The sequence below is a fragment of the Symphalangus syndactylus genome, chromosome X (assembly GCF_028878055.3).
Source record: "Symphalangus syndactylus isolate Jambi chromosome X, NHGRI_mSymSyn1-v2.1_pri, whole genome shotgun sequence".
Lineage (NCBI taxonomy): Eukaryota > Metazoa > Chordata > Mammalia > Primates > Hylobatidae > Symphalangus > Symphalangus syndactylus.
Window position 1 is genome coordinate 109,867,837 of NC_072447.2, and position 27,978 is coordinate 109,895,814.

General features: G+C 36.7%; 1 protein-coding gene across 1 annotated transcript in view; it reads left to right on the plus strand.

Annotated features, from left to right (window-relative positions):
- Positions 1–27,978, plus strand: part of NRK (Nik related kinase) — a 135,644-nt gene that overhangs the window by 64,934 nt on the left and 42,732 nt on the right. Inside the window, exons 5-14 of the mRNA XM_055267555.2 lie at positions 1,345–1,470; positions 6,881–6,991; positions 8,506–8,596; positions 11,655–11,785; positions 13,694–13,748; positions 18,332–18,410; positions 19,478–19,653; positions 22,197–22,260; positions 22,685–23,840; positions 26,599–26,706. Coding sequence (XP_055123530.1) covers positions 1,345–1,470; positions 6,881–6,991; positions 8,506–8,596; positions 11,655–11,785; positions 13,694–13,748; positions 18,332–18,410; positions 19,478–19,653; positions 22,197–22,260; positions 22,685–23,840; positions 26,599–26,706 — 2,097 coding nt within the window. The remainder of the gene's footprint in view (positions 1–1,344; positions 1,471–6,880; positions 6,992–8,505; positions 8,597–11,654; positions 11,786–13,693; positions 13,749–18,331; positions 18,411–19,477; positions 19,654–22,196; positions 22,261–22,684; positions 23,841–26,598; positions 26,707–27,978) is intronic.

A 27,978-nucleotide genomic window follows, 5' to 3' on the forward strand; every position in this document is an offset into this window, starting at 1 on the left:
ACCTAAATACAAGAGCTAAAACTATAAAATGCTTAGAAGAAAACAAGGATAAAGCTTTGTGACCTATGATTTGACAGTGGATGCTTATATGTGACACCAAAAGTACAAGCAACAAAACAACAAATTTATAAATTGTGCTTCATTAAAATAAAAACTTTTGTGCTTGAAAGGTCACTATCAAGACAGTGAGAAAACAATCCACAGTATGAGAGAAATTATTTGCAAGTTGTCTATCTGATAAGGCACTTGTATCTAGAATATATGAAGAGCTCTTACAATTCACTAATAAAATGACAACCCAGTTTTTAAAAGGACAAAGAATTTTGTATTAGACATTTCTCGAAGAACATATGGGCAATAGGCACAGGAAAAGATGCTCAACATCATTAGTCATCAAGGAATTGCAAATTAAAACCACAATGAGACACCACTTCACACCCACTGGAATGGTTATAATAATAAAACAGAAAATAGCAAGTGTTGGTGATAGTATAGAGAAAGTGGAACCCCTCCATACATTGCTCTTGGTAATGCAAAATGGTAAAGCCAATGTGGGAGACAGTCTGTCATTTCATCAAAACATTAAACATAGAGTTACTTGACATGACTGTTCATAGAAGCATTATTCATAATAGCTAAATGGTAGAAATAGCCCAAACATCCCTCAATTGATGAATGGTAAACCAAAAGCAATGAAACATTGTTACATGCTACAATATGGATGAACTTTGAAAAGAATTAGTCACAAAAGACCATGTTATATGATTTCATTTATATAAAATGTCCAGAACTGATAAATCTATTGAGACATAAAGTAGATTAGTGATTGCTTAGAGTTGGGGTGTGTGTGTGTGGCAGAATTGGGGGATGATAACTAAAGGATATGGGGTTTCCTTTTGGAGTGATAAAAATGTTCTAAAATTGATTGTGGTGATGATTGCACAATTCTATAAATATACTAAAAACCATTGCATTTTGCACTTTAAATGGGTGAATTTTGTAGTATGTGAATTATATCTCAATAAAACTGTTGCAAAAGAAACAAAAATATAATGACTCCACTCAGTGAAAATTTTATACAGTGGCCAGTGCTGCTGGTCCAGGGACCATACCTTAAGAACCACTGAACTAAAAGATCTTCAGTTTACCCTTTTTATTCCCCCAGACTGCAAGTTAACCAGAGTTCTTCATTCACTGACAATTTTAGTTGAGATTTTATTATAAATTGCTGTTGGATATAATTGGCTGCCATAAGATTCTCCTTCATTGATCTACTGTACTTTAGGGACCTATAGTCATTGATTGCACAGCTTAGGAGCTTTGCTGTCTATTCTTATTCCATAGGATGAGGAAGAGGATCTCAGGACTGAACTCAACCTTCTGAGGAAGTACTCTTTCCACAAAAACATTGTGTCCTTCTATGGTGCATTTTTCAAGCTGAGTCCCCCTGGTCAGAGGCACCAACTTTGGGTATGTTTTTAATTACACTGTTCTTATTCTATAAGAATAAGTTTTACCCAAGGATGTATGTTTTCATGAGTTACCACTTTTGTGCATCTACAGGAAAACTTAGCACATAACTGTTAAGGTAGTATGGTGTATTAATCTGTTCTCACAATGCTATTAGGTTGGCGCAAAAGTAATCATGGTTTTTGCCATTAGACATACCCGAGACTAGGTAGTTTATAAAGGAAAGAGATTTCATTGACTCACAGTTCCACATGGCTGAGGAGACCTCACAATCACGGCAGAAGGCAAAGGAGGAGCAAAGTCATGTCTTGCATGGCGGCAGGCAAGAGAGCATGTTCAGGGAAATTCCCCATTATAAAACCATCAGATCTCGTGAACTTATTCATTGTCATGAGAACAGCATGGGAAAGACCTGCCCCCATGATTCAGTTACCTCCCACGACATGTGGGAATTATGGGAGCTACAATTCAAGATATTTGGGTGTGGACACAGAGCCGAACCATATCATTTCATCACTGGCCCCTCCCATATCTCATCTCCTCACATTTCAGAACCAATCATGCCTTCCCACCAGTTCCCCAAAGTCTTAACTCATTTCAGCATTAACTCAAAAGTCTACAGTCCAAATTCTCATCTGAGACAAGGCAAGTCCCTTCCATCTATGAGCCTGTAAAATCCAAAGCAAGTTAATTACCGTAGATACAATGTGGGTATAGGCATTGGGTAAATATGCCTGCTCCAAATGGGATAAATTGGTCCAAATGCAGGGGCTACAAGCCCCATGCAAGCCCAAAATCCAGCAGAGCAGTCAAATCTTAAAGTTCCAAAATGATCTCCTTTGACTCCATATCTCACACCCAGGTCATGCAGGTTCAAGAGGTGGGTTCCCATGGTCTTGGGCAACTCTGCCTCTGTGGCTTTGCAGGGTACAGCCTCCCTCCTGGCTGCTTTCACGGGTTGACATTGAGTGTCTGTGGCTTTTCCAGGCACATGGTGCAAGCTGTTGGTGGATCTGCCATTCAGGGTTCTGGAGGACAGTGGCCCTCTTCTCACAGCTGCACCAGGCAGTGCCCCAGTGGTGACTCTGTGTGGGGGCTTCAACCCCGCATTTCCCTTCTACACTGCCCTAACCGAGGTTCTCCACGAGGACCCGGCCACTGCAGCAAACTTTGGCCTGGACATTCAGGGGTTTCCATACATCTTCTGAAATCTAGGCAGAGGCTCCCAAACCTCAAGTCTTGATTTCGGTGCATCAGCAGGCTCAACACCATGTGGAAGCTGCCAAGGCTTGGGGCTTGTACCCTCTGAAACAACAGCCCGAGCTGTACATTGGCCCCTTTTAGCCATAGCTGGAGTGGCTGGGACACAGGGCACCAAGTCCCTAGGCTGCACACAGCAAGAGGACCCTGGGCCTGGCCCATGAAACCATTTTTTTTCCTCCTGGGCCTCTGGGCCTGTGATGGCAGGGGCTGCTGTGAAGATCTCTGACGTGCTCTGGAGACATTTCCCCATTGTCTTGGTGATTAATGTTTGGCTCCTTGTTACTTTTGCAAATTTCTGCATTTGGCTTGAATTTCTCCTCAGAAAACGGGTTTTTCTTTCCTATTACATAATCAGGCTGCAAATTTTCCAAACTTTTATGCTCTGCTTCCTCTTGAACCCTTTGCCACTTAGAAATTTCTTCTAGAAGATACCCTAAATTATCTCTCTCAAGTTCAAAGTTCCACGTATCTCTAGGGAAGGGGCAAAATGCCGCCAGTCTCTTTGCTTAAACATAACGAAGGTCACCTTCGCTCCAGTTCCCAACAAATTTCTCTTCTCCATCTGAGACTATCTCAGACTGGACCATATTGTCCGTATCATTATAAGCACTTTGGTCAAAGTCATTCAACAAGTTTCTAGGAAGTTCCAAACTTTCCCACATCTTCCTGTCTTCTTCTGAGCCCTCCAAACTATTTGAACCTTTGCCTGTTACCCAGTTCCAAAGTTGCTTCCATATTTTCAGGTATCTTTGCAGCAGTGCCCCACTCTACCGACACCAATTTACTGTATTAGTCTGTTCTCATGCTGCTCATAAAGACATACCTGAGCCTTAATAATTTATAAAGGAAATTTATAAAGGAAAGAGGTTTAATTGACACAGTTCCACATGGTTAGGGAGGGCTCACAATCATGGTGGAAAGCAAAGGAGGAGCAAAGTCATGTCTTGCATGGTGGCAGGCAAGACAGCATGTGCAAGGGCATTCCCCTTTATAAAACCATTAATCTCAAATCTCATGAGACTTATTCACTATCACTAGAAGAGCATGGGAAAGACCTGCCCCCATGATTCAATTACCTCGCACCAGGTCCTTCCCATGACATGTGGGAATTATGGGAGCTACAATTTAAGATGAGATTTGGGTGAGAAACAGCCATACCATATCATGTGGCAAAATATACTCTGATTCCTGGAGATGGGAGTGATAAAATATGGGAAAATAACTTAAGTGCCTGACAAGGGGATTACTGGTGGGATGGGGGAGGACTCAAATGAATACTGGAAATAGTCAATATAAATATTTTCAAATATTTTATGTAATTACTATGGTTGCTATTACAGAAATTACCCAATGAACTAATAAATAATGACTGGATAAGGATAAATTCTAATTAGCACTTGACATGAGCATATGGGTGCATTTTAAGTTTTTGCAAAGTATATGCACTTATGGATAAACATAACTCCTAAGAAACTCTTTTCCAAATGGTAGGTTGACTTATCCTTTTCTTAGTCATTAGGCCTGGTGTATCACAAATTCTAGATCAATAAGATATAAATTGTAGAGGATAAATGGAACCTATGCTACCTAAGCCACAGTTACCAGAATTTTTGCTGCCCTCCACTGTGGTAAAAATAGTTAAATCACAAGAAAATCAGTTTTGGTCAAGGATGTCTTTATTAAAAATTGAATATTTGAATATAAGGTGGGGTTAGTATACACTTGAATCTCTATACTTGCTACATTTCCATTCCATGTCCAAGTTAGCAGTATTTTTTCAAAGTAATAACTAAAGCTTTTCAGTATCTTCAAGTGACAATAAAATATTCTATTACATTCTAAATAATGGACTTCAGAAAATAGGACAGTGGACATTATAGAAAGGTTTTCAACAAGGGGTGGAATTAAAACAATGGTTCTCTAAATTTGGCAGGCATCAGAATCTCCCAGAGAGCCTGATAAAACACAGATTTCTGGGCATCACTCACAGAATTTCTGATTCAGTAGATTTGCGGGTGTGGGTCCAAAAAATTATCCTTCCTAATAAGTTCATATGTGATGCTGCTGCTACTGCTGGGCTGATCACCACACTTTGAGAACCACCAAATTTATAGACCTTCAGCTTAACTCTATTTTCTCTCAAATGTCCAGTTAACATGCATCCTCTATTATCTGACAATTCCAGTTGAGATTTTAGTGAATATGGCTGAATAGTTTAGTTACTGAGGAATTTTTTTGGCATACACCATTTGTCTTTTTTATATATTTTCACTTACAAGTTTTTTTCCTCTTGATAGTATAGCAAAGTGTGAGAAATTTTGCAGTCTCCTTATTGGATATGTATTAGTACTCAGTTCATTCAGGCATTCAACATATATCAATTGAAAACTATCTGTCAAGTGTTGTGCTAGATACTGAGGATAAAATGGTAAGCTGAATAGACATGCTCCTGACCCATTGGTGCTTACAATCTATTTGCAAAGACCAGCGTCAGTCAAATAATCACACACATAAATGTATAATTGGTCAGAAGAGAAATATCATGGCTGTCTGTGGGTGAATAACAAACCTTAATTAAGCTGGGAAATGATAAAATCTTCCTTGAGGAATAAAAGCTTGAACTGAGATCTGAAAGATGAATAAACATTTAATGCATAAATTATTTGTGAAGATAAGAATTTTCATGGGACACTTCACAAATTTTTGCCTATATAAATCAGAAAAACAAATAGGAAGTAAGTAAATAGCTTAATAATGACCATTAATAAAGAATTGTATGTACCAGGCACCATGCTTACAAAGTTAGGAAAATTACTGAGAATGTCTTACATTCCTTTTGTAGTTGAGCTCTTCTGACTCACATAATATAAGCAAGATCTTCCAGGGTTTATATTAGTTGAATGGCTTTAATTCTGGTTTGTCATGGTTCAAAATGAGGAGTTACCACAGTGTACATGTTGTGCCCATTCAATATAGTCAATGCTTAATTCTCCGCGTGAAAATCAACTTTTTGTGGCTTATCTGTTTTCATTTTGTTTGGCTGCCTCTTCTTTTTGACAAAAGTGTACTCAGGTGAAAGACATGCAATAATATCAATGGTGAATAACTGTAAATTAGGGGAGTAGTTTTCTGAAAAGAAGATCTTAATATTCCACAGAAAGTAAGGTAGACTTTTTGAATAGTCATGATTTTGAGTTTATCCTTTTGCTTCCATTCATCTATGGTGATAATTAATTTGCATAAAGTTAAAAAAAGACATTTTGCTCTTTTGATAAAGTATTTTTGACGTGGGCAGTAATACATAAACCTGTACTCAAAGAAAATATTGCTAGAATAATTATAATAGTTATATGCTCCTGTACATCACTCTTTACTCTAGTTAACTCATATTACCTGGAAGAAAATTTACTAGTTGGGCCCTCAATTTATATGTGTCAAAAGTAAACTTTCTGAGAAACTGAGTTTATTAATACAATAAAATCTGAATGAAATGTTATCGAAGATATTAGTTTTAAAACAGGTTTTCCTTAGTAGCAATCCCATTTGTATGAAATTATCCCACAGGAATGCAATTGACAAATTCCCCCTTGGAGTTGTAGCTTGCCAGTATCTTGGAGAAAACAGTTTGGAATTTGAAAATAAAAACAAAACAACGAAAATCAAACCTAGCCTTAATGTTGAAATGTAAACTCTTTTGAGACCCTCCATATTTTGCTTCTTCACCCCCAGTTAAACTGTTTCCTTGACCACCCTTTCCTTCCCATTCCAGTCATCACTTAGGTTTGTTCCTTGCACAAACTTCTTTCTAAAAGCATGTGTTTATTTAGTTTTCCATAAACGGAATGTTCTTCCTTTTAAGCATATCCAAACACCACCTATCCTTCAAGACATAGCTCAAACCCCAACTTCCAGTTAAATATCTCTGGTGAAATACCTGGCTTCTCTCCCTCCACAAATCTTTAGTTTTCATCCAACTCTCTCTAATTTCGCTAGCCTTTGGAGTCTTCCATCAGACAATTGAGGCAGTACTTGCAGTGCCTTAATCTCTAAACATTACATGTAGATACAAGCCATATGGACTAAAACTCTCCAGATATTTTCAGAAAATTGAACACTAATTTTTTGTACTTTGCTGGCTTTCCTGCAGATGGTGATGGAGTTATGTGCAGCAGGTTCAGTCACTGATGTCGTGAGAATGACCAGAAATCAGAGTTTAAAAGAAGATTGGATTGCTTATATCTGCCGAGAAATCCTTCAGGTGAGTCTTCATATAGTCATTCTCTTCTGATCTTTTAAGAACCTGGGAGTAATATATACAATGCACCTTATACCTGCTCACATCAAATAGTTTAGGTATTCTAAACATAACCTGTGCATCAGAATATCTGAAAAGGCCAAAAAACTTTTGAGAAAGCCGATTTGCAGCTGACGCTTTTAAATAAGCTGGGTAACAAGCTCCTTTGAAATCATGGCCTTTAATACCTCTGTCAGATTAAGACTACTGTGTTCAGTGGATCATGGAAATGACCACTTGGATTATTTATTATGTTGTTATTATTTTAGAGTTCTCTAAACAAAAACATAGTGCAAGCATCATAGATTAAGATGAAGGTGAGTCAGAAGAAGTTGGTATTTTATGGAATGGCCTCAAACCGACTGTAGCCTTTTGGCAGACAAACATTTTCTTTGATTACTGCCCCCGTTTTAAATTTCTTTACTTTCCACACCCAATTGGATGAGAGCAACAATCTTCTTGATCTACCAAATCCCATCTTTTGTGGCTTAAGTTCTTAGGGTCATCCAAGAAGGATATTAACAGAGTTGAACAGTACTACTCATACAATGTTAGAATGTCATTCCTGTCATTTTGGTTGGATTAACTTGTGATGATAGTGTAAATAGTTGAGAGTTCAAACTCTGGGCTGAGTTTACATTTAGTTTACTATGGATAAGTTTTATTACTTGGAATCAGTTACTTAATATTTCCAAGGTTCACTTTCCTCATCTATATTATAAGGGTGATATTAACACCTTCCTCAAAGGGTTTCTGAGAGGAATTAGTAATTTACTCCATGTAAAGCACTTAGTACAATCCTTGGCAAAGAATAAGGGCTCAATAAATGTTAGCAGTTTTATTGTTACTTTATTATGAATCTCCAGTTAGTGTCTGAGGCAGTCTCACTACAGCTTAACATTGCATACCACATCATGGGTTAGCCAGGTCACGGGTAAATTTTAGTGGTGAATGGGCTAGAGCCAAAGTGTGAAGCCAACACAGATTACAAATGCTGTAAAATGAATTTCCACATTCCCCTAAATTCTCAGCCTACAAGGCTGACTAGAAATTATTTTGGACTAAACAAATGGTTGGATAAGAAATAGAGCAAAACTATAGCTGAGCTATGATATTCAAGGTGTCTGGGTCTTTACTCTTATGGCTAGTTGGAAATACGGAGGCTAAAAAGGAAGGTAAAGTGGCCCAATGTATACAAACATTACTTTTGGTGCTCTTTTTTTTTCTTGGGTGTCCTGATTTATTTTCCTTTCCTTATAGCCAAAAGTCATATTTCTGGGAACGGGTTGTAGTGATTCCAGCCTAAAGAAAGAATTGTGTCTGAAACAACAAAATTAAGCTGTTTCTCTTATCAAAAGTTTTGCCAAAAATACTAAGAACTGTACCAGAAAGAAAGAAAGAAAGAAAGAAAGAAAGAAAGAAAGAAAGAAAGAAAGAAAGAAATATATACTGATGTGGCTTTTTAAAAATATATACAGGGCTTAGCTCACCTTCACGCACACCGAGTAATTCACCGGGACATCAAAGGTCAGAATGTGCTGCTGACTCATAATGCTGAAGTAAAACTGGGTAAGTTTATTCTTATAGTATTTTAAGTCCAAAACATATTAATGGAGAAAGCTCCTTTAAGATAACTATGCTTTCTATCATGTCCCTGCCAATATCCTCTACTTATTTGAGCTGGGTTTTCCCTGCCTGCAAAACCAGTCAAAATTTGAAAATTTGTTTGGGAGAGGAGGCGGGGCAAAAGAAAGAGGATGCACATAACTGCTTCTTTGAAATCATGTAGATAAAACAACTTTTGAATTATAATGGGGATTTACTTTTTGGCCATCGTTTTACCCTCTGTGAGAAATAGCTATTATATTTATTTCAGCTATTGAATTAAGTATTTACCATGTGCAAATTTCGATGCCAAGGGCAGGGATTTAAAAAAATAAATAAATTATTTCATGTGACAGAGTCATATTTTCTCAAGAATATCAAAGAACTTTTAAATTATGTAAGGATGAATTGCTTCTTTGGATTTTTTCAGATATGTAAAGAAATGATATTGATCAGAATTGATGCTACAATAATATGCAAGTCAAGTTCAGAATTATAAATCAAAAGACTGGAAGTACCTAGCTTTCTATGCCAGAGTTCAGAGTTATATAATTTACTTGAAAATAACCACACATACTTTCTGATTTTCTTGTCCTTAAGTGCATAGGGAACAATATATTGTATCCTTTAATGTGTAAAATAAACATCAATAGTTTTTAGAGTAATACCATAAAAATCATGTCAGTACACTGTAGTGGCAGATAACCCCACGGATATAGAGGATAAGTCACTTGCATTATTTTTCAACAGTTTGTAAACATGTGTCTGAACATGACCTTAAGACATTTCCCATTTTCTTGCTAAACAGATAGAACAAGAGTAGAGATTTTGTTCATTCATTAGGAACATTTTTCACTGAACATTTGTGGAAGAAGCATGAGGTAGTAATTGTTTATTCTTGGAATAAGTGAAAGTAGTTTCAAGAGAATATATTATTTCTTTTGTGTCTGTCTAAAAGCTATGAAGCTAGAAACACAATTTTAAAATACATAAGGAGAGGCCAGGTGCAGTAGCTCACACTTATGATCCCATCTTTTAGGAGGTCAAAGCATGAAGATCACTTGAGACCAGGAGTTCAAGAGCATCTGGGCAACATAGCAAGACCCTATCTCCACAAAAAAAAAAAAATGTTTAATTAGCTGGGCATGGTGGTGCGCACCTGTGGTCCCAGCTACTTGAGAGGCTGAGGCAGGAGGATCACCTGAGCTTAGGATGTTGAGGTTGCAGTAAACTATGATTGTGCCACTACACTCTAGCCTGGATGGCAGAGAGATACCTTGTCTCTAAACAATAAATGAATAAACAATAAAAATGTAAAAAATACATGAAAGGCATACATATTTCACATTTAAATAGGCAGGATAGATAGTTAATCACAAGGCTAAACGCTGTGTTCGCATATAGAGCAACACTGTCATATACTTGTGTCAAGTTGCTGGTCAACACAAGCATTTACACCACAAAAGAGATATTGTACATAAATGAAAAGCCACTGAAATATCTGTCACAATGTCCATGCACTAAAGTTCATGTACTTTCCTCTGGAGGAGAGACCTTCTACTGCTGGATTAGAGTTTAATCAGATTTACTTTACATGTAGTCCCTGTACAGTTTGTTCCAGATTTCTCAGATTATCATTATTTTGAAGTAACGCATTGTAAAATTTAATCACACATATTTTGCACTTAATTCTTGTACAATTTGTTTTAAATTTTTAAGATTATAGTTGTTTTTAAGCAGCATAGTATAAGAAGAAAGTTTCAGAAAGCAAACCTAATGACAGCCAAAGGAACTGATAGAAGGGAAAGAGATGGAAAAATGATTATATTGCAGTTGCAATTGCTCGATAATCTTCATATTCCAGCCTGTAAGGTCGTGAAAGAAAACTTTAAATTATGCTATTGTTGAGTTTTCATCTCGTCTTGGCTTTCATTTCTCTTTCTCTTGCTCTTTTTTCTTTTCTTCTATTAATGTCTTCTAGTATTTTCTCCTTTCATTTTCTCCTCTGGATATACGCCATATAGCAACTTATGGCCTTCCTAGGTAATTCTTGGCCCCTAATGCCGGTTCACAGGGATAGTGAGAATGCTGGGCAATTATTTAACCTATTTCTTTTAAAAAATCTAGATAAAAACATGGTACAACACCCAATGGTGATCTTCACAAATATTGTGGACATTTTGTTGTTGTTGTCATTCTTGTTAGATCCTTTAAAACTGCCTTAAACTCTTAGGTTTTTCTTTTTCCTTTTTCTTCTCTTCCCCTAAATTCCTGAAGCTTCTTTTTAGTCAGTTTTGTTCGCCATCCTCTGGATTCCTGGAAACCATTCTAAATTAGAAAATCTACTTCATTTTTCATCCCTGTTTTATTTTTTCTGGAATAAATAACCCCAGGCTACTTCAGCCTTTTTTCTGTTTCTGAGGATACCATACCAAATATTTTCTTATAATGTATCCCACAGATGAATAGAAGACTGAACTTTTATAATCTAAGCTAAGATATAGATAGCACAGTAAATACTTGCATCTGATTCAAAAGGTCTATATAGGAATTTAAACTAAATTCTAGCAGAAAACTCATTTTTCTTTATCAGTGTGATAGAGCCTTCTCATATCATGTGTGAGGCTTCCTGATCAACTGCTAATAGGTTTTAGATTTCTTTGATCTTGCTTATAGTTCTGGTCTTCCTCCAGCTTGGTTCTTAGGTCCAAACACTACATATGTTATCATTTCGGAGGTTCAGAGTGTCCTGACAGAATATTATTTTTAATATTCATGGTAAACATTCAGCCAAACCTACTGTAGATTTATAATAGCACTGCTGAGTCTCATTCCAAAATAAATAGCAGGAAAAGCTTATTTCCCAGTATTCCTGGAGTAGACTTCATGGTAAAGTTTGCTAGGCTGGAGTGAAAATCTGTTATCCATTGTGGCTTTTGTATCAGCTTTCCAAGTTAAAGCAATAACTTATTAAGCTTTTTCCTCCTGATTGATTATTTTGACATATAATGATTTTTGGCAGTTGATTTTGGAGTGAGTGCCCAGGTGAGCAGAACTAATGGAAGAAGGAATAGTTTCATTGGGACACCATACTGGATGGCACCTGAGGTGATTGACTGTGATGAGGACCCAAGACGCTCCTATGATTACAGAGTGAGTGTGAGAATTCAGACAGTGGAAATTACAATTTGGAAAGGATTTTTGATTAACGTTTATTTTTAATGATAAAACAAAAAATAAAAAGCAGGCAGCTCCACCTTTTACATTAAATGCTAGTAGGAAATACAAGCCTCTATTTCAGTAAGTGGTTTGATTATATTCATAAAATAATATTTTCTAAGAATGTGGACAAAGTATACCACTGAGAGTTCCCTGCATTTGAGGCAGAATGCGTAGTTTATGTTGCTTGCAACCTATTGGTAAAAATATTATATAATGTGGATTTATATGTATATAAAAATTTAACTTCCAGGGGCAAAGGGCATTGTAAACTTAAAAATGAATAAATGTAAAGCCAATTATTAACCCCCACAGTAACTCAGCTCCAGAAAAGACACAAAATAATTTGATTACTCAGGGTAATGGAGAAAATCCTTGGCATGTTTCACTTCCAAAACCACAGAAAATCAGTGTAATAGACAAATTAAGTAACAATTCATGCTATTTATTAAAATTTCCACTGAAACTGCAATTTGAACAATATACATATATCCATGTACACATTTCAAAAGGTTGATGTGGAAAGAAAACTCTCCATTTGCTATAGACTGGAAAAACCTCACTCACTCTCCACATAAGTCATCCAAACAATTCACTGTGGTCTCCCTTAGTGGAACCTAGGACTCAATATTTGAAGTTGATTAAGATTCATCTCTCTTCCCTTTCCTTAAGTGCCCTCTACATGATCTGCAAAATAATTGTTTACTGAGAGTCAATTATGTTCAGTGCTGTTAGGAGCTACGAAGACTATGGAAGCATGTTCTTCAAGTGGCTTTTTATAGAAATAATGCTTTATAGTTGTATACTTTTTGCAGTCTTCCAAGGACTTTCACCTATATTCGTTATTTTCTAGTTTTTAGCACCATGTAACTGAAAGAAGTCTTAAGCATAGACTATCACAACTCAAGCTAAGAAATCTATAAACTAGGGTTCTAAAAATCCAGTTAACCTCCGAGGCCGCAGATCACCTGAGGTCAGGAGTTCGAGACCAACCTGGCCAACATGGCGAAACGCTGTCTCTACTAAAAATACAAAAAATTAGCCAGGCGTGGTGGCAGGCACCTATAATCCCAGCTACTCAGGAGGCTGAGGCAGGAGAATCGCTTGAACCCAAGAGGCAGAGCTTGCAGCGAGCCAAGATTACACCACCGCACTCCAGCCTAGGCGACAGAGTGAGACTCTGTCTCACGGAAAAAAAAAAAAAGAGAATTCAGTAAACCTGTTTAGGAGTCATTTAGCCAGCCAGTGTATCTCTAGCCCTGTGCCCTTTCCACACTCTGAAGAAAAAAAGTACTAAACAGTTGGTAGTGAAGAGAATTTTCTAGAGTCTCATTATAATTCTAGCCTTAGTTTAGTATATTCCAGGAACTGCTGAAGTACACACACACACACACACACACACACACACACACACACACACACCAGTCCTATGTAAGTGTATGCTATTGTTATCACCATTTTACATAGAGTGGAATTAAGGCACAGGGAGTTAAAACATTTGCCCAAGATGATACAACTGGTGGGTTTATGTAATAAAATGTCTTTATGGCAAGTTTCTTTTGGTATTTCAGGTAAAGCAATAATATCAATGCATCCAAGATGAACTTTCCTTGCGCTTAACTCCATTCCCTATCAACCTGTTGTGTAGTGAGGTACTGGCTGGTCACAAGCTCAGATTATGTCTTCCTGTAATGTCACTCTATAATAAAGCTTCATTATGGGAAACCAATAAAAGAGCTCTGGCATTCACATCCACATCCCCAGCTAAACATTGTTTTGAGATTCTAAATACTACCAATTTTCTATGTTTAAGTGACTTTTTTGTCATCTTTGTCTTTGCAGAGTGATGTGTGGTCTGTGGGAATTACTGCCATTGAAATGGCTGAAGGAGCCCCTCGTGAGTAAAAAATGTTTGATATTTGTTAAAGATTAGGGAAATGTACTGTACAAATCATACAAATCTCTCTCTGTCAAAGAAGATGAGATTGCCACTTGTACCACTCAGCTTTCACTGGCCACACAGGTGTCATACTATGTGCCAAACTACGAATGGTGGCCTTTTCAGTGATTACCAAATGCTTTCTTCAGAATAGCTAGATGTGGGTATATAAATCAGCTTGTGCTTTTCTTTCTTATAATATCTTATTTTAGATTGACTGAATGTTGTTTCCATTTAGTCTCAGTAGTATTTGGTCCTGGCAGTCCTGAGCAACCAGAATAAGGATTCTGGTTGGCGTTCCAGTCTATATTTCCTGGTGGAATATTTAGATTCCAGAACATTTACAGTCACACAGTGCTACTGCCTCAGGCTGTGATAGTTGAGAAAATTCTCCAGCATTTCATTGAAATTGAGCTAATCTTCAGCAATGTCAGGAAGTAAGCCTGTTTTTTTTTTTTTTCCCTTTGGAGTCAACTCAACTTACCTTTGGTGCCCTCTTTACTCCTTTCAGCTGCCTCAGTGCCCATTTCATCTTCTTTTCTCTACCTCCCCATCATTTAAATGATCTGTTAGCATCCTGTTCTCTCAAGGCACTGCTTTCTGATAGGAAAGTAAAAATGGAACGTAAACTTGGGTGTAAGTGATTGATAACCATCTAATGTGTGACTCCAGAGCATGGCATATTTGCTGTCCTCAGTACCTAAAATCCAAAAGTATAAATGACAAGGCATCTCTGGTATTGTTGGATGAGAAGTGTAAAGTAATGCCTTCTGAGGTATGGGGAGGGTTGCTTTGCTTTCCCCTCTCCAAAGCAGATCCTATAGATTCCCATGTTCTTGTATGCTCTATCTGCAAAATGTCCACCCATCAAGCTTTATGAGCTTGAACTATCTTAGCATTTTGTTTCAAGGCCAATGAGAGGAATTTCAAGAAATAGAAGTAACGGTAACATAGTTGTTGAAAATTCCTGGTATCCCTTGGAATATCAAAGAGGGGCTGGGATAAAGCTAGGATGCCTGTGGAGATCATGTTGCTTCTGCCTGTATTATAGTGCCCCCAAATCAGCAAAGTACCTATGTTGGATGAATAAAAAATTAATAATGGAAAATGTTAAACAGCAAGAAGATTACATATGACACATATATAAAATTGAAATTATACTGAGGGGATGTGGACTATTCCTCATCATCTCCTGATTATTTCTGTTTTGGAAACATACTTAGATTATGTTAAATTGAGCAGCAGCAACTAATATTTCATATTAGTATTGATGCATGGATTTGGTTAGGATACATGCCTGCATTGAGTAGTATCTTTTTTCCATTGTTTCTGAATACTCCTCACCATGCCTTTTCGGGAAACCAACTTTCTATGTTTTGCAGTTTGTACTTCCTGGGTCACCTTTGTTTGTTTCACTTTTTTTTTTTTCATTCTGAAATATTAAGTTACAGGAAAAAGTATTGGTGAGCAAACTCACAGGAGTGCAGAGAAGGAGTATTGCACAGATTACACAAATGGCAAGCTTCTTACGAAAGATAAGTGAAGGCCAGGAGATTTGGAACTCGCAAAGAGAGAAAACAGGGCTGGCCTGCCTGGATCAGTAATTGTAATAGTACAACTTTGGTCAAGAGCAGCCCTAAATAGCCTCCCTACTAAAACATTTCTCTTTTACCAGTGTCCTTTATTGCCTGGAATATTAATTTTGTGTGTAAATAATTGTCATCAGTTTAACTGCAGAAATCCTCCAGCTTATGATAATTATTATCTCATAAGGGATGGCCTTCCAAAGTGACAATTATCTGATAATATCCTCTGAGTTCCAGATAACAAAATTCTCTTCCTTTGGTCTTCCTTTGGTGAGTCTTTTCCAGAGAAGTTAAGAGAGAGAAAGAATAACTTCTCCCTGATAGGATGCCATAGGGCATGGGTCCCCAACCCCTGTGCCACACAGCAGGAGGTGAGCGGCGTGCAAGTGAGCAAGCATTACCACCTGAGCTGTGACTCATTAGATTCTTCTAGGAGTGGGAACCCTATTGTGAACTGAGCATGCAAGGGATCTAGGTGGTATATTTCTTATGAGAATCCAACTCATGCCTGCTGTTCTGCGGTGGAACAGTTTCATCCCCAAACCAATCGCCTACCCCTAGGTCCACGGAAAAATGGTCTTCCATGAAACTAGTCCCTGGTGCCAGAAAGTTTGGGGACCACAGTTGTAGTGGCTCTAGAAAGAGAGAACTGAACACTTGTAAACCAGGAACCCCTTCAGTCCCTAGGTTCTGGGTAGGAATTCAAACAATATGGGGACCTTTATACCAAGGCCAGAACATTTATAATAATCATCCAAACATCAGAGTATCATAGGTTAATTTTGAATAGATGTGGTTTTTAGTCTCTATCTTTTATAGAAAAGATAATCCGTGCCTGGAGAAGAAGCAGGATAGGATCAACAGTTAACCCTGACACCCCTTTCTTGGCAAAGCTGTACACTAGTCAACTTGCCTTAACCTGGACCATATTTTCCCCTATTTTTGCATTCTCCTTGATATTGTAGATCATTTTAAATATTCTCAATGATGCTTCTTTATAGTCCTACTTCTATCCCTTGTAGTGTCGCTCTGTCATACCCCATGTCTATTTTTACCTGAGTGCATTGTGGCTCAAATCTACCCCTGTCCCATCAAGAGGCCTATTGCCTCAATATTCAGAAGATTCCCTCAGATCTCAACATATGTTAAGAATAAACCACATTATTTAACCTAATTCAGACTAAGCCCAGTTTAATATGTGTCCAACCCTTCAAGATAATGTAATTTTTAAGGGAGGCTTGCTGTTTCAAAGGAATGAGCCTCTAATGATGAACATTTAGGTAGCGTTATGAGATATCGGTTGGAGGGGGCAGTTACTGACATTCCTGAAATTAGACTATATAGGAAACTATAAACAGCTGCTGTTGACATGGCTCTTGTACCCACCCTATGCTCTGTTCCTTTGTGAACTTTTCCTTTCTGTTAAAGAAAACTTACCTAGTCTGTGTTCTGGCTCTTGACCCCTGAAGATGTTGTCAGTGGACTAACTGTTGCTCAGATGTTAATAAATGACAACTGTTTAATATTGTGCAAACTCACTTGCAATAAGTTTAAAGAACAGAACCTGGAGACTGATTGGACATAGTAAAAGAATAAAAAGGGTTAAATATGATCCTGATATTTTGTGCTTGGAGCTAATTCTGCCTTCAATTATAAAAATGCACCTATTAATTTATACCCATGTAATTGAAAACAAAGCTTGGCCTTTAAACAATTGCCTTTGTATAGCCCTAATAAAATCACTCTGTGGAGTTTTTGTCTACTACTATGAAAGGCCAGTTTGTCACTTTAGGTTTTTCTGAGGATGCATTTTGGGAGAGAAAGGATGGCTCTATCAAGAGTCATTAATATCAAATTATCAAGAATGACACACTTGTAATGTTAGATGAAATTGACACTATGGTTCTCCATTGGGGATTTTTTGTACTGCCAACTTTCTTTAATCAAAACACAAGAGGAAATAAGAGAGACATATTTAAACACTTACAGAAAAAAACAAAATTCCCAAACCAATGAGATAATTAATGTATATAGCACACATTGGAATAGGTTTTTATTTTTATGCCTGTGTGTATGAAAGAGAGAATGAATGTCTAGTAATTTGGCACAGTCTCAAAGTGCCATAGAGTTAACATCATTGTTATAATATCAATAGCTGATATTTATTTAGCATCTACTACATGTCAGATACTTTTGGGGGGATTTTAAAAATTATTTTTAAAATTTTTGTGCGTACATAGTAGGTGTATATATTTACAAGGTGAATACACTTTTACTTATAAGTTACTAATTAATCCTCACAACAATTCTTTGAAGGGATTCCTTCTGCTACATTTCCTGTTTTTCAGATGAAGAAACCAAGATACAGATAGGCTAGGTAATTTGCCCGAAGTCACAAAGGTAGAGCTAGGTTTGAACCCAGATGATCTTACTCTAGGGGGTGTATTCTTAACAGTCGCACTATACCTATTTTTTTTTCTAGAACTCTCAGCTTCCAAAACAGATTCTTCTAAGCTTTCTGGACTACTAAATCATTGTTCTTTATATATTATTGTACTAAGCTAGTAGTCTGGTTGAATTTTTCAGTCTATAATTACATATTCCAATTTTATAACTAAATACCTGCAGTACAAAAACATAGAAGTGTGCTTGTTTCACTTTCAGTTAACTTTTCTAGATATAAATTATCAACTATACATTTCAAATATTTTGTCTAATTTATTATTAATTTATCCTACTTGGTGATAGTGAAACTTGAGAATCTTATATATTGCAACATTGCATTAAAACCAGCTTTCCTTTTTCTTTTGAAATACATTCTTTTGTATCTATTTGTCTCTTAGTGTCTACTCAACATAATATGTGAAATATCACTGAGAATCCCCTCTGGAATGAGGAGTGTGTTCTTTAGTTACCCTTCTCATTCTTTCTAAATTTATCTATTTCCCTTTGCAGCTCTGTGTAACCTTCAACCCTTGGAAGCTCTCTTCGTTATTTTACGGGAATCTGCTCCCACAGTCAAATCCAGTGGATGGTAAAGATGAATGTCTTAATCTCCTAATTACATTGACTTGACATTTTTATGTTAGCAAAGAAGTTTTAATTCATTTGGTCAGTCCTGCTGCACCATCCTTGTTGGACAATATTTCCTAAAATCTAATATCTTAACTGGGAGGTCTAAATGACCAGTTTTCATTAAGAGGTAGCTAGCCAACTATAAATAAGTAATATCCTCTATAGTATTTTCTGATGATATTACTGTACTGCCATTAATGGGCATGTTCAGTTGTTTCCCCAGTAATGGGATGAACTGATGGCAACTATTTGTGAAGTTTCTTGTGTTGCTTGTATAGGCAGTCAGTTATATGCAGCCCTGTTGATTAGTACATTAAACCAAACACACACAGACCTAGAGCAGAAGACTTGTTCTCCCAGGGCACTTACATGCCAGCTAAACTTGGGAATCCTCTCTGAAGCTTATTGATCTTGTACCTCAAACTCTTGCTTATTATTAGTTTTTATTGCTTTCCCTGGTAGAAGTGGTGACTGTGATTTGATTGCTAACATTCTGCATTGGAATTCAATTTAACCCATTCCATGGATTCAGTTTTTATGGCCACATCTGTTTTCATGGGTCATTTTACAAGATTAGTTAGTCCTGTTGCTTTTAACACCCTATTTTTGGATCATTATATTCATTCCTCTGTAGTTAAAACTGCATATAGTCAAATGAAAAATACAGAATATGACTGCTGTGGGCCGATCAATCTAGTCTTGCAGACTACATATATCACATTAACCATTTAATCATCATATCTGCACTTGAGTTTTTACCAGGTACATACAGTTAACTCATTGAAATTTCTACTGTAATTTAGATGGAATATGCTGTTGACTCTTGCTTCTTTTTCTGAGGTCTAAATGGCCTCACTTTATAATGTATGTTGCCAAACTGCAGGATATTTGGCAATTGAGAAGACAATAATACCTAAAGGCAACTCTCTCCAAATATGATTTTCAGAGAGGCATGTTGGTGGTGGTGGGAAGAGGTCTGACAGGCCTGAGAACACTTTTTTTCCCTCTCTTTGACTCATTTTTTAGGTCCCGTAAGTTCCACAATTTCATGGAAAAGTGTACGATAAAAAATTTCCTGTTTCGTCCTACTTCTGCAAACATGCTTCATCACCCATTTGTTCGGGATATAAAAAATGAACGACATGTTGTTGAGTCATTAACAAGGCATCTTACTGGAATCATTAAAAAAAGACAGAAAAAAGGTAAAATCTGTTAAGTTTTATTTTACTGAAATGAATATTCAGAGTTTATTCATGTATTGTTTCCAGGAAAAAATACTTGTTTAAGACTTAGATTGAAAATAAAACTTCTGAGGCCTTTGATATTTAGTTTTGCCAATAATATGCCATGTGCTCTTAATTAATTATCTCTCGCATGCGTGTGTGTGTGTGTGTGTGTGTGTGTGTATAGTTACTAATTCTTGCCAGTTACACCTGGCAAATGTTCATATTTATAAAGACCTTGAAAGCATCCAATAAAGTTTTGTGATATGCCAATTTTAAGTAACTAAATAAAATAAATAAAAGGTAGCAAAATTTATATCTTGCTTTTTTTCAGCTGGTATTTTGACTCTACAAGAGATAAATGGATTTGTAATTAACCATTTATTGACTGCTAATTTTGAAGTAGTATTTGTGCACCATACAAAGCTTGTTTCATGTACTAAACTCCAAATGTAAAATATAATTAAAGGAACTAATTTATACAAATAAACATAAACTTCTGTCTATTAATAAAAGTGAACTTCTATTAAAAATGGCAGGATTTGCAGTGAGCCAAGATCGTGCCACTGCACTCCAGCCCGGGTGACAGAATAAGACGCTGCCTCAAAAAAATAAAAATAAGTGTTCCTATTTATTTTTATTTTTTTGAGGCAGCGTCTTATTCTGTCACCCGGGCTGGAGTGCAGTGGCACGATCTTGGCTCACTGCAAATCCTGCCATTTTTAATAGAAGTTCACTTTTATTAATAGACAGAAGTTTATGTTTATTTGTATAAATTAGTTCCTTTAATTATATTTTACATTTGGAGTTTAGTACATGAAACAAGCTTTGTATGGTGCACAAATACTACTTCAAAATTAGCAGTCAATAAATGGTTAATTACAAATCCATTTATACTGTTGGTGGGACTGTAAACTAGTTCAACCATTGTGGAAGTCAGTGTGGCGATTCCTCAGGGATCTCGAACTAGAAATACCATTTGACCCAGCCATCCCATTACTGGGTATATACCCAAAGGACTATAAATCATGCTGCTATAAAGACACATGCACACGTATGTTTATTGCGGCACTATTCACAATAGCAAAGAGTTGGAACCAACCCAAATGTCCAACAACGATAGACTGGATTAAGAAAATGTGGCACATATACACCATGGAATACTATGCAGCCATAAAAAAGGATGAGTTCGTGTCCTTTGTAGGGACATGGATGAAACTGGAAAACATCATTCTCAGTAAACTATCACAAGGACAAAAAACCAAACACCGCATGTTCTCACTCATAGGTGGGAATTGAACAATGAGAACTCATGGACACAGGAAGGGGAACATCACACTCTGGGGACTGTTGTGGGGTGGGGGGAGGGGGGAGGGACAGCATTAGGAGATACACCTAATGCTAAATGACGAGTTAATGGGTGCAGGAAATCAACATGGCACATGGATACATATGTAACAAACCTGCACATTGTGCGCATGTACCCTAAAACCCTAAAGTATAATAAAAAAAAAATAAATAAATAAAAAATAAAAATAAAAGTGCCAGGATGGATTTTCACCAAGTCCAGAAGAAGCCCCTGGGAAGTCCTAACTTTATATATTATGTTACATATTCCACATTTGATTTTGCGGACCATAGGCAGAGTTGAGAGTAACAATGGAATGTAAAAGGGAAAACTTGAAAAAGCAGGCATCCTCAGATCAGCTGTGGGATTGATTGTAGTGGGGCTTGTTGTATCTGTACATGTATCATGTTTTGAGGCAAGGAGCAACAAGAATTAATTTATTTACCTATGGTAATGAAGTTATTCAGCCAACATTACAGAGGCCAGCCAGTTTCAAATGGGCTCAGGAAAACCACACATCTACTTGGTAATTTGCTAATTTCCAGAACTGCAAAATTTCCAAAATGTTACCTGTAGGAAAAGTTCCATTTATATGAAAGTTACACTAAAGATATAAATATAGTTGCCCTGAACATTTTAATATAGGAAATTCAAAAGAAAACTCTTGCCTGTAATCTTCTATATTTCAGTAGTCACAGTACAGCTGATAGGAAAGAAGCTGAATGTTTTCAATGTGTTTAGCGTAAAACACAGAATTAAGAATTTGCCTTCTCATTGAAAAGACCAAATATCAACCTCAAGCCATAAAGTCCTTACATCTAGAGCCCACAGCTGTAAGCCATGCGCACCACTATTTAGAGTTTCTCTTGTCTCATTCTCCCTTTGTCCCATTCTCTCTTCTTTCTCTTTAGAACTGCAGAAATCAGATTGCTAAATTTTCTTTTCTCTGTTCAGAGAAATTAATCTGCATGCAATAGCTATATTGTGTTGCAAAAGTGGGCCTAGAAACTAGAATATGGTCTACATCACAAACCAAGTACATTTGAAGGGCTACCTTCTTGCCCTTGTAATTCACTCCACATCCTAAGAAGCAGAGGGAACAACGTGATTAAGTGGATAACATGCTTATCTGCTGACTGTTTATGCATTATGTTTTTCTCTTTCATAAAAAAAGGAATACCTTTGATCTTTGAAAGAGAAGAAGCTATTAAGGAACAGTACACCATGAGAAGATTCAGGTGCGTTCCACAAATTGCATATATACTTTGATGATAGCAATTCACATAAGGCCATTGATTCCATACTGTTGCCTTTGGTTCAGAAAGACTTAATTCTTTCTGATAAAACAAATAACAAATCTCTGTGTTTAAGAGATATTGAGCGAAAATGTGAGAATTCTTTATTACTACCCAAAGACTCCTTAATATCTGGCAAGTGAATGATCAAGTAGATATCAGATTTCATTAATAATTGAATACATTAGTAATACAAATGTTACGTGCAGAATATTTCAGACATTAAGGGAATTATTTCAGAAAGGTTTACTGAAGGTATCTTCACTGCAGAAAATGTCCATCTTTTAAAGTGAAAACAATGCCCCTGAATGGCTCCATTCCACTAAAAATTCTAATTGTTTGCCAATCATTTGTGTGTTTATTTTAGAGGACCCTCTTGCACTCATGAGCTTCTGAGATTGCCAACCAGCAGCAGATGCAGACCACTTAGAGTCCTGCATGGAGAACCCTCTCAGCCAAGGTGGCTACCTGATCGAGAAGAGCCACAGGTCCAGGCACTTCAGCAGCTACAGGGAGCAGCCAGGGTATTCATGCCATTGCAGGCTCTGGACAGTGCACCTAGGCCTCTAAAGGGGCAGGCTCAGGCACCTCAACGACTACAAGGGGCAGCTCGGGTGTTCATGCCACTACAGGCTCAGGTGAAGGCTAAGGCCTCTAAACCTCTACAAATGCAGATTAAGGCACCTCCACGACTACGGAGGGCAGCCAGGGTGCTCATGCCACTACAGGCACAGGTTAGGGCACCTAGGCTTCTGCAGGTACAGGCCCAGGTATCCAAAAAGCAGCAGGCCCAGACCCAGACATCAGAACCACAAGATCTGGACCAGGTACCAGAGGAATTTCAGGGTCAAGATCAGGTACCCGAACAACAAAGGCAGGGCCAGGCCCCTGAACAACAACAGAGGCACAACCAGGTGCCTGAACAAGAGCTGGAGCAGAACCAGGCACCTGAACAGCCAGAGGTACGGGAACAGGCTGCCGAGCCTGCACAGGCAGAGACTGAGGCAGAGGAACCTGAGTCATTACGAGTAAATGCTCAGGTATTCCTGCCCCTGCTATCACAGGATCACCATGTGCTGTTGCCACTACATTTGGATACTCAGGTGCTCATTCCAGTAGAGGGGCAAACTGAAGGATCACCTCAGGCACAGGCTTGGACGCTAGAACCCCCACAGGCAATTGGCTCAGTTCAAGCACTGATAGAGGGATTATCAAGAGACTTGCTTCGGGCACCAAACTCAATTAACTCAAAGCCACTTGGTCCGTTGCAAACCCTGATGGAAAATCTGTCATCAAATAGGTTTTACTCACAACCAGAACAGGCACGGGAGAAAAAATCAAAAGTTTCTACTCTGAGGCAAGCACTGGCAAAAAGACTATCACCAAAGAGGTTCAGGGCAAAGTCATCATGGAGACCTGAAGAGCTTGAACTCTCGGATTTAGAAGCCCGCAGGCGAAGGCGCCAACACAGATGGGAAGATATCTTTAATCAGCATGAGGAAGAATTGAGACAAGTTGATAAAGTAAGAATTTTTGATATTTTTACTGAGTCAGAAATGAAGAGAAAATGTGATAGCTCATGCCGATGTTTTTTCTCAGTAAAACCAAATGAAATAAATATTCCTTGTGTTCCACAGAAGATATACTAAATAATTTGTACTTCAAATAAATTTTCCTGAAATTTCTAGATAATTGTGACTAAATATGAGAAAAATATTTTTCAGTATCTCTACTGAAATATAGCTTTAATTGTTAGCTTTCTGTCTATTCTTTAACCAATAAAGTGTCAACAAATGCACATTAAAAATTACTATTTTGGATCTTTAAAAATTACTTTCATAACTTAAAATTTCAAAGATAACTCATCAAAAATAAGCACAAAACAAAATTTGCTTTTGTTACTCTAACCTTTAAGTTAGTTTATTCTTTCTTCCAATAGAATGCTGAACTATACTATTTGAGTGAATTACACTCATTTTTGTACTACAGGATGTTTAAATCAAGGTTAAAATGAGAAGGCAAAGCAGTTTCCAAAATATTTTGTATATGGTTACCATATTTATGACTTGTTTCACTAATGTGCTGCCCATTTTACATAATTAATCAATTATGTGGCCTCACAGAACATGAAACAATTTACAAATTATTCTCTGTGTTATAAGACCAACAGGTTCGTATGCCCACTGCATAGTAACAGACCAATTACACATGCAGCAGGGATGCAGCAGAAGAGTTTAATGATTAGCAGGGCATGGGGTGAGAAGGTGGGGAGGAGACCCTCAAATCCATCTCCTGGAGGAGTTCTGGGATGGGGTTTTTAAGGGGATTGTAGAGGGTGAGGTGCTGGATAATTGGAGTTGTTGATTGGTCAGGGTAAGGTTGATGGTCCTTGAAATCATCAGGATGTGGAAACTGCATTTTTTGGTGAGTCAGCCTCTTGTGGGGTCCTTCAGACCAGTTGGCGTCAGTGGGATCCTTCAGACCAGTTGATTGACAATAGTTTCACTGGTATGCAAGACCTAAAAAAATATCTCAAAGGAAAAACAATATTTCATAATGTTCGAGTTGTTATCTACAGAGCATATAAGGGGAATGATGATGTTGCAACGAGGTCTACGTGATTCTAGGAAAATAGGCAACAAACATCTATTGAGGAAGGAGGTCAGAGAGCAAGCTGACCTAAAGATGAATGCTAAACGTGCTGCAAGCTTGGTATATTTTTGTTTCTTCCCCTCTCTTCTTCTGTGATTAATTTTATAAGTTAATAAGGGTGGTTTCATCTGTACCCTTTTGAAATGTGGAATACAGTGTGTTAAACTCCATTTTATCTAGGAACAGTCACTAAAACGTAATTGTTTCAAAAATCCTTTAATAAAAAGTGAATATAATTTTACTGGAGTTATTGAATTTAATCTGGTGGATTCTAAACTGATAATGAAGAATTATGGGCTTGATAACAAATTAATAAGGTTAGATAAGTTTAGGGGAGCAGTTGTTTTCTAATACTCCCCACATCCATTTGTGTAAAAGGAATCATTGTGATGATCCTAACTTAAACCCTTTTATCCACATCTATTTACCCAATAATAATTGTTGTAGTAATTACAAATGAATTTTATCTGAGTATCTAGTTGAGGAATTCTTTGAGTTTGCGCATGTTAAGCCAATTAAATGCTAATTTGTTGACATGTTTAACATGAGAAAAGGTAAGAGCAGCAAGAGAAGCAAGGCCCAAAAGGGAAAATGGATGCCTAGCTCTCAGAGAAAAAGGGAACTATAAAGAGCAAGAAACTAGATGGAGAAAAGGGAGGTTTAAGTCTAGAATGGTGACATTTGGCAAAAACTAGCTCATCTAAAATGATAATGATTATTCTTGATGAACCCTAGTAATCAATTAGATCTAATGGGTTTTGCATTTATGAATAAGACTTTTATTGATCTCTGAAAGATTCCGTGATACCAGCATGGCACACACTTATTGTTATTTATTGTTGTAAACATATATGTGGAAAGCCATTCTAAAATTTTTAAAAGTCAATAAATAATAGTTACCAATCTCATGACTCTAGGCTCTTGTACAAGCATTTATATCTTTATATGTGGTCATTGAAGAAAATATAAAGGAAAAGAAAATTATTGATAATATAGTCAAAGTCACAGATCTTCGTGATACCTGAAATTTTATTAGAGTTGAGAGACATAGGTGGGTGCTTTAAGTCACCAGCAGGAAACAAAAAATGCATTTTTATTAATCTTTCAGTTGAAGAGATAATATTGATTGGATTAAAGGGGAAAACAGTTTCCTAAAGTCCTATATCTCAATTAGGGAGAAATATTTGCGCCACTGTATTACAGATCTTCCATTGCTCAGGAAGACCAAACTTTGAGGTTATAATAGCTTGCTAAATGTGACAGTTAGTTTGGTGTTATGAGTCAATCAAGTTTTAGGCCAGAGATTCTTAACCTGGACCCTGTAGATGAACTTCAGGAGGTCAGCAATCCACCAGAAAATATATGTAATAGTTGTGTCTATATGCAATTTTCTGTGGACAGTCTATATCATTTCTCAGATTCTGAAAGGGATCCAGAACCAAACACTATTAGAAACTACTGGTTTAATTCATTTTTAATATTTGGATATTATTCTTTTAAATTGTGTATTATTTTAAATTATGTATTATATTATACATATAAACAACTCAGCATTAAGATGATGAAGTTGTTCCTATCACTTGCAGTTTAACAACAATTAAAACAATTACTTTCCTTTTTGTTTCAAAGGACAAAGAAGATGAATCATCAGACAATGATGAAGTATTTCATTCGATTCAGGCTGAAGTCCAGATAGAGCCACTGAAGTCATACATTTCAAATCCTAAAAAAGTTGAGGTAAATTTTTCAATATGAGTTGTTGTGACATTAGTAAGAACCCAGAACAGTGGTTCTTAAACTTTTTGGTCTCAGTGTCCCTTTATGCTCTTAAACACTGAGGACCTCAAAAAGCTTTCACTTATTACATGGGTTGTGTCATTTGATATTTAATTTATTAAAAGTTAAAACTGAAAAACATTTAAAATATTAATTCATTTAAAAGTAATGAAACTATTACATGTTAGCATAAGAAACACATTTTTAATGAAAAAACTGTATTTTCCCAAAACAAAATTTTAGAGAGATTGACATTGTTTTACTTTTTTGTAAGTCTCTTAAGTCTATCTTGCATAATGAAAAACAGCTGGATTCTCACATCTGTTTCTGCATTCAATCTGTTGCCATGTGTTGTTTTGGTTGAAGTATACGAATAAAAGCTGGCTTCTCACATATAGGTAGTTGGAAAGAGTCAATTTTCATAGATTGTTTAGATAATTGAGTAAATTATTGAATAATATACCACAACTAGAGAAGTGGAATCTAAAACCATATCAATGAAATGTTGTATATTCAGTTAATAATAAAACTCTTTGATCTATCTTATGCTATGAATAGATGTTTTGCTTATGCATGATTTTTAACTTCATGCATTGGTCAGTTGGAAAATATTGGTTCACTTTGTATGTAGATCTTCCCAGACATTTACATGTTTCATTATACAACGTCAAAAAACAGCATTTGTTAATGTTACCATCAAGTTCATCATAAAAGTTACTGAGTATTGTTAAGTTGTGAAGTGCTTGGTGGGAGATATGTTTGAAAATTCTAATTTTCCTTTGCAAGCTCAAATTTTATCATTGCTAAATTGTAGCATCAGTTTTTTCCCCTTAAATTGACAGGCTTACTTTATTCATTAAAAATAAAATGTCTACCAAATACCCAGAGTTTGAATAATCGTAGTTTGTCAGTCTTTCTTTAAGCAAAAATATTGTACACGAAAAATTCTGGCAGTTTCGTTTTGTAACACAAACACACAAATATTTTTCCTTGATTAGCTCTTGTCTGGAATGCAGTTTGTGACAGGGTCTGGGACATTTAATCTGTGTTTTGTTTTGTTTGTTTGTTTATAATTATAAGAATAATTAAGTTAGTCCTAGTGTCCACTTTGACTTCTGTTATCATGACTATATTAATAGTATCTTATTTAGAACATATATTGGTAAGGCCGGAGTTGTAGGTTTTCTTGTCTAGAAAAGGTAGCATCATCATCATAGCCAGTATTCCTAATAG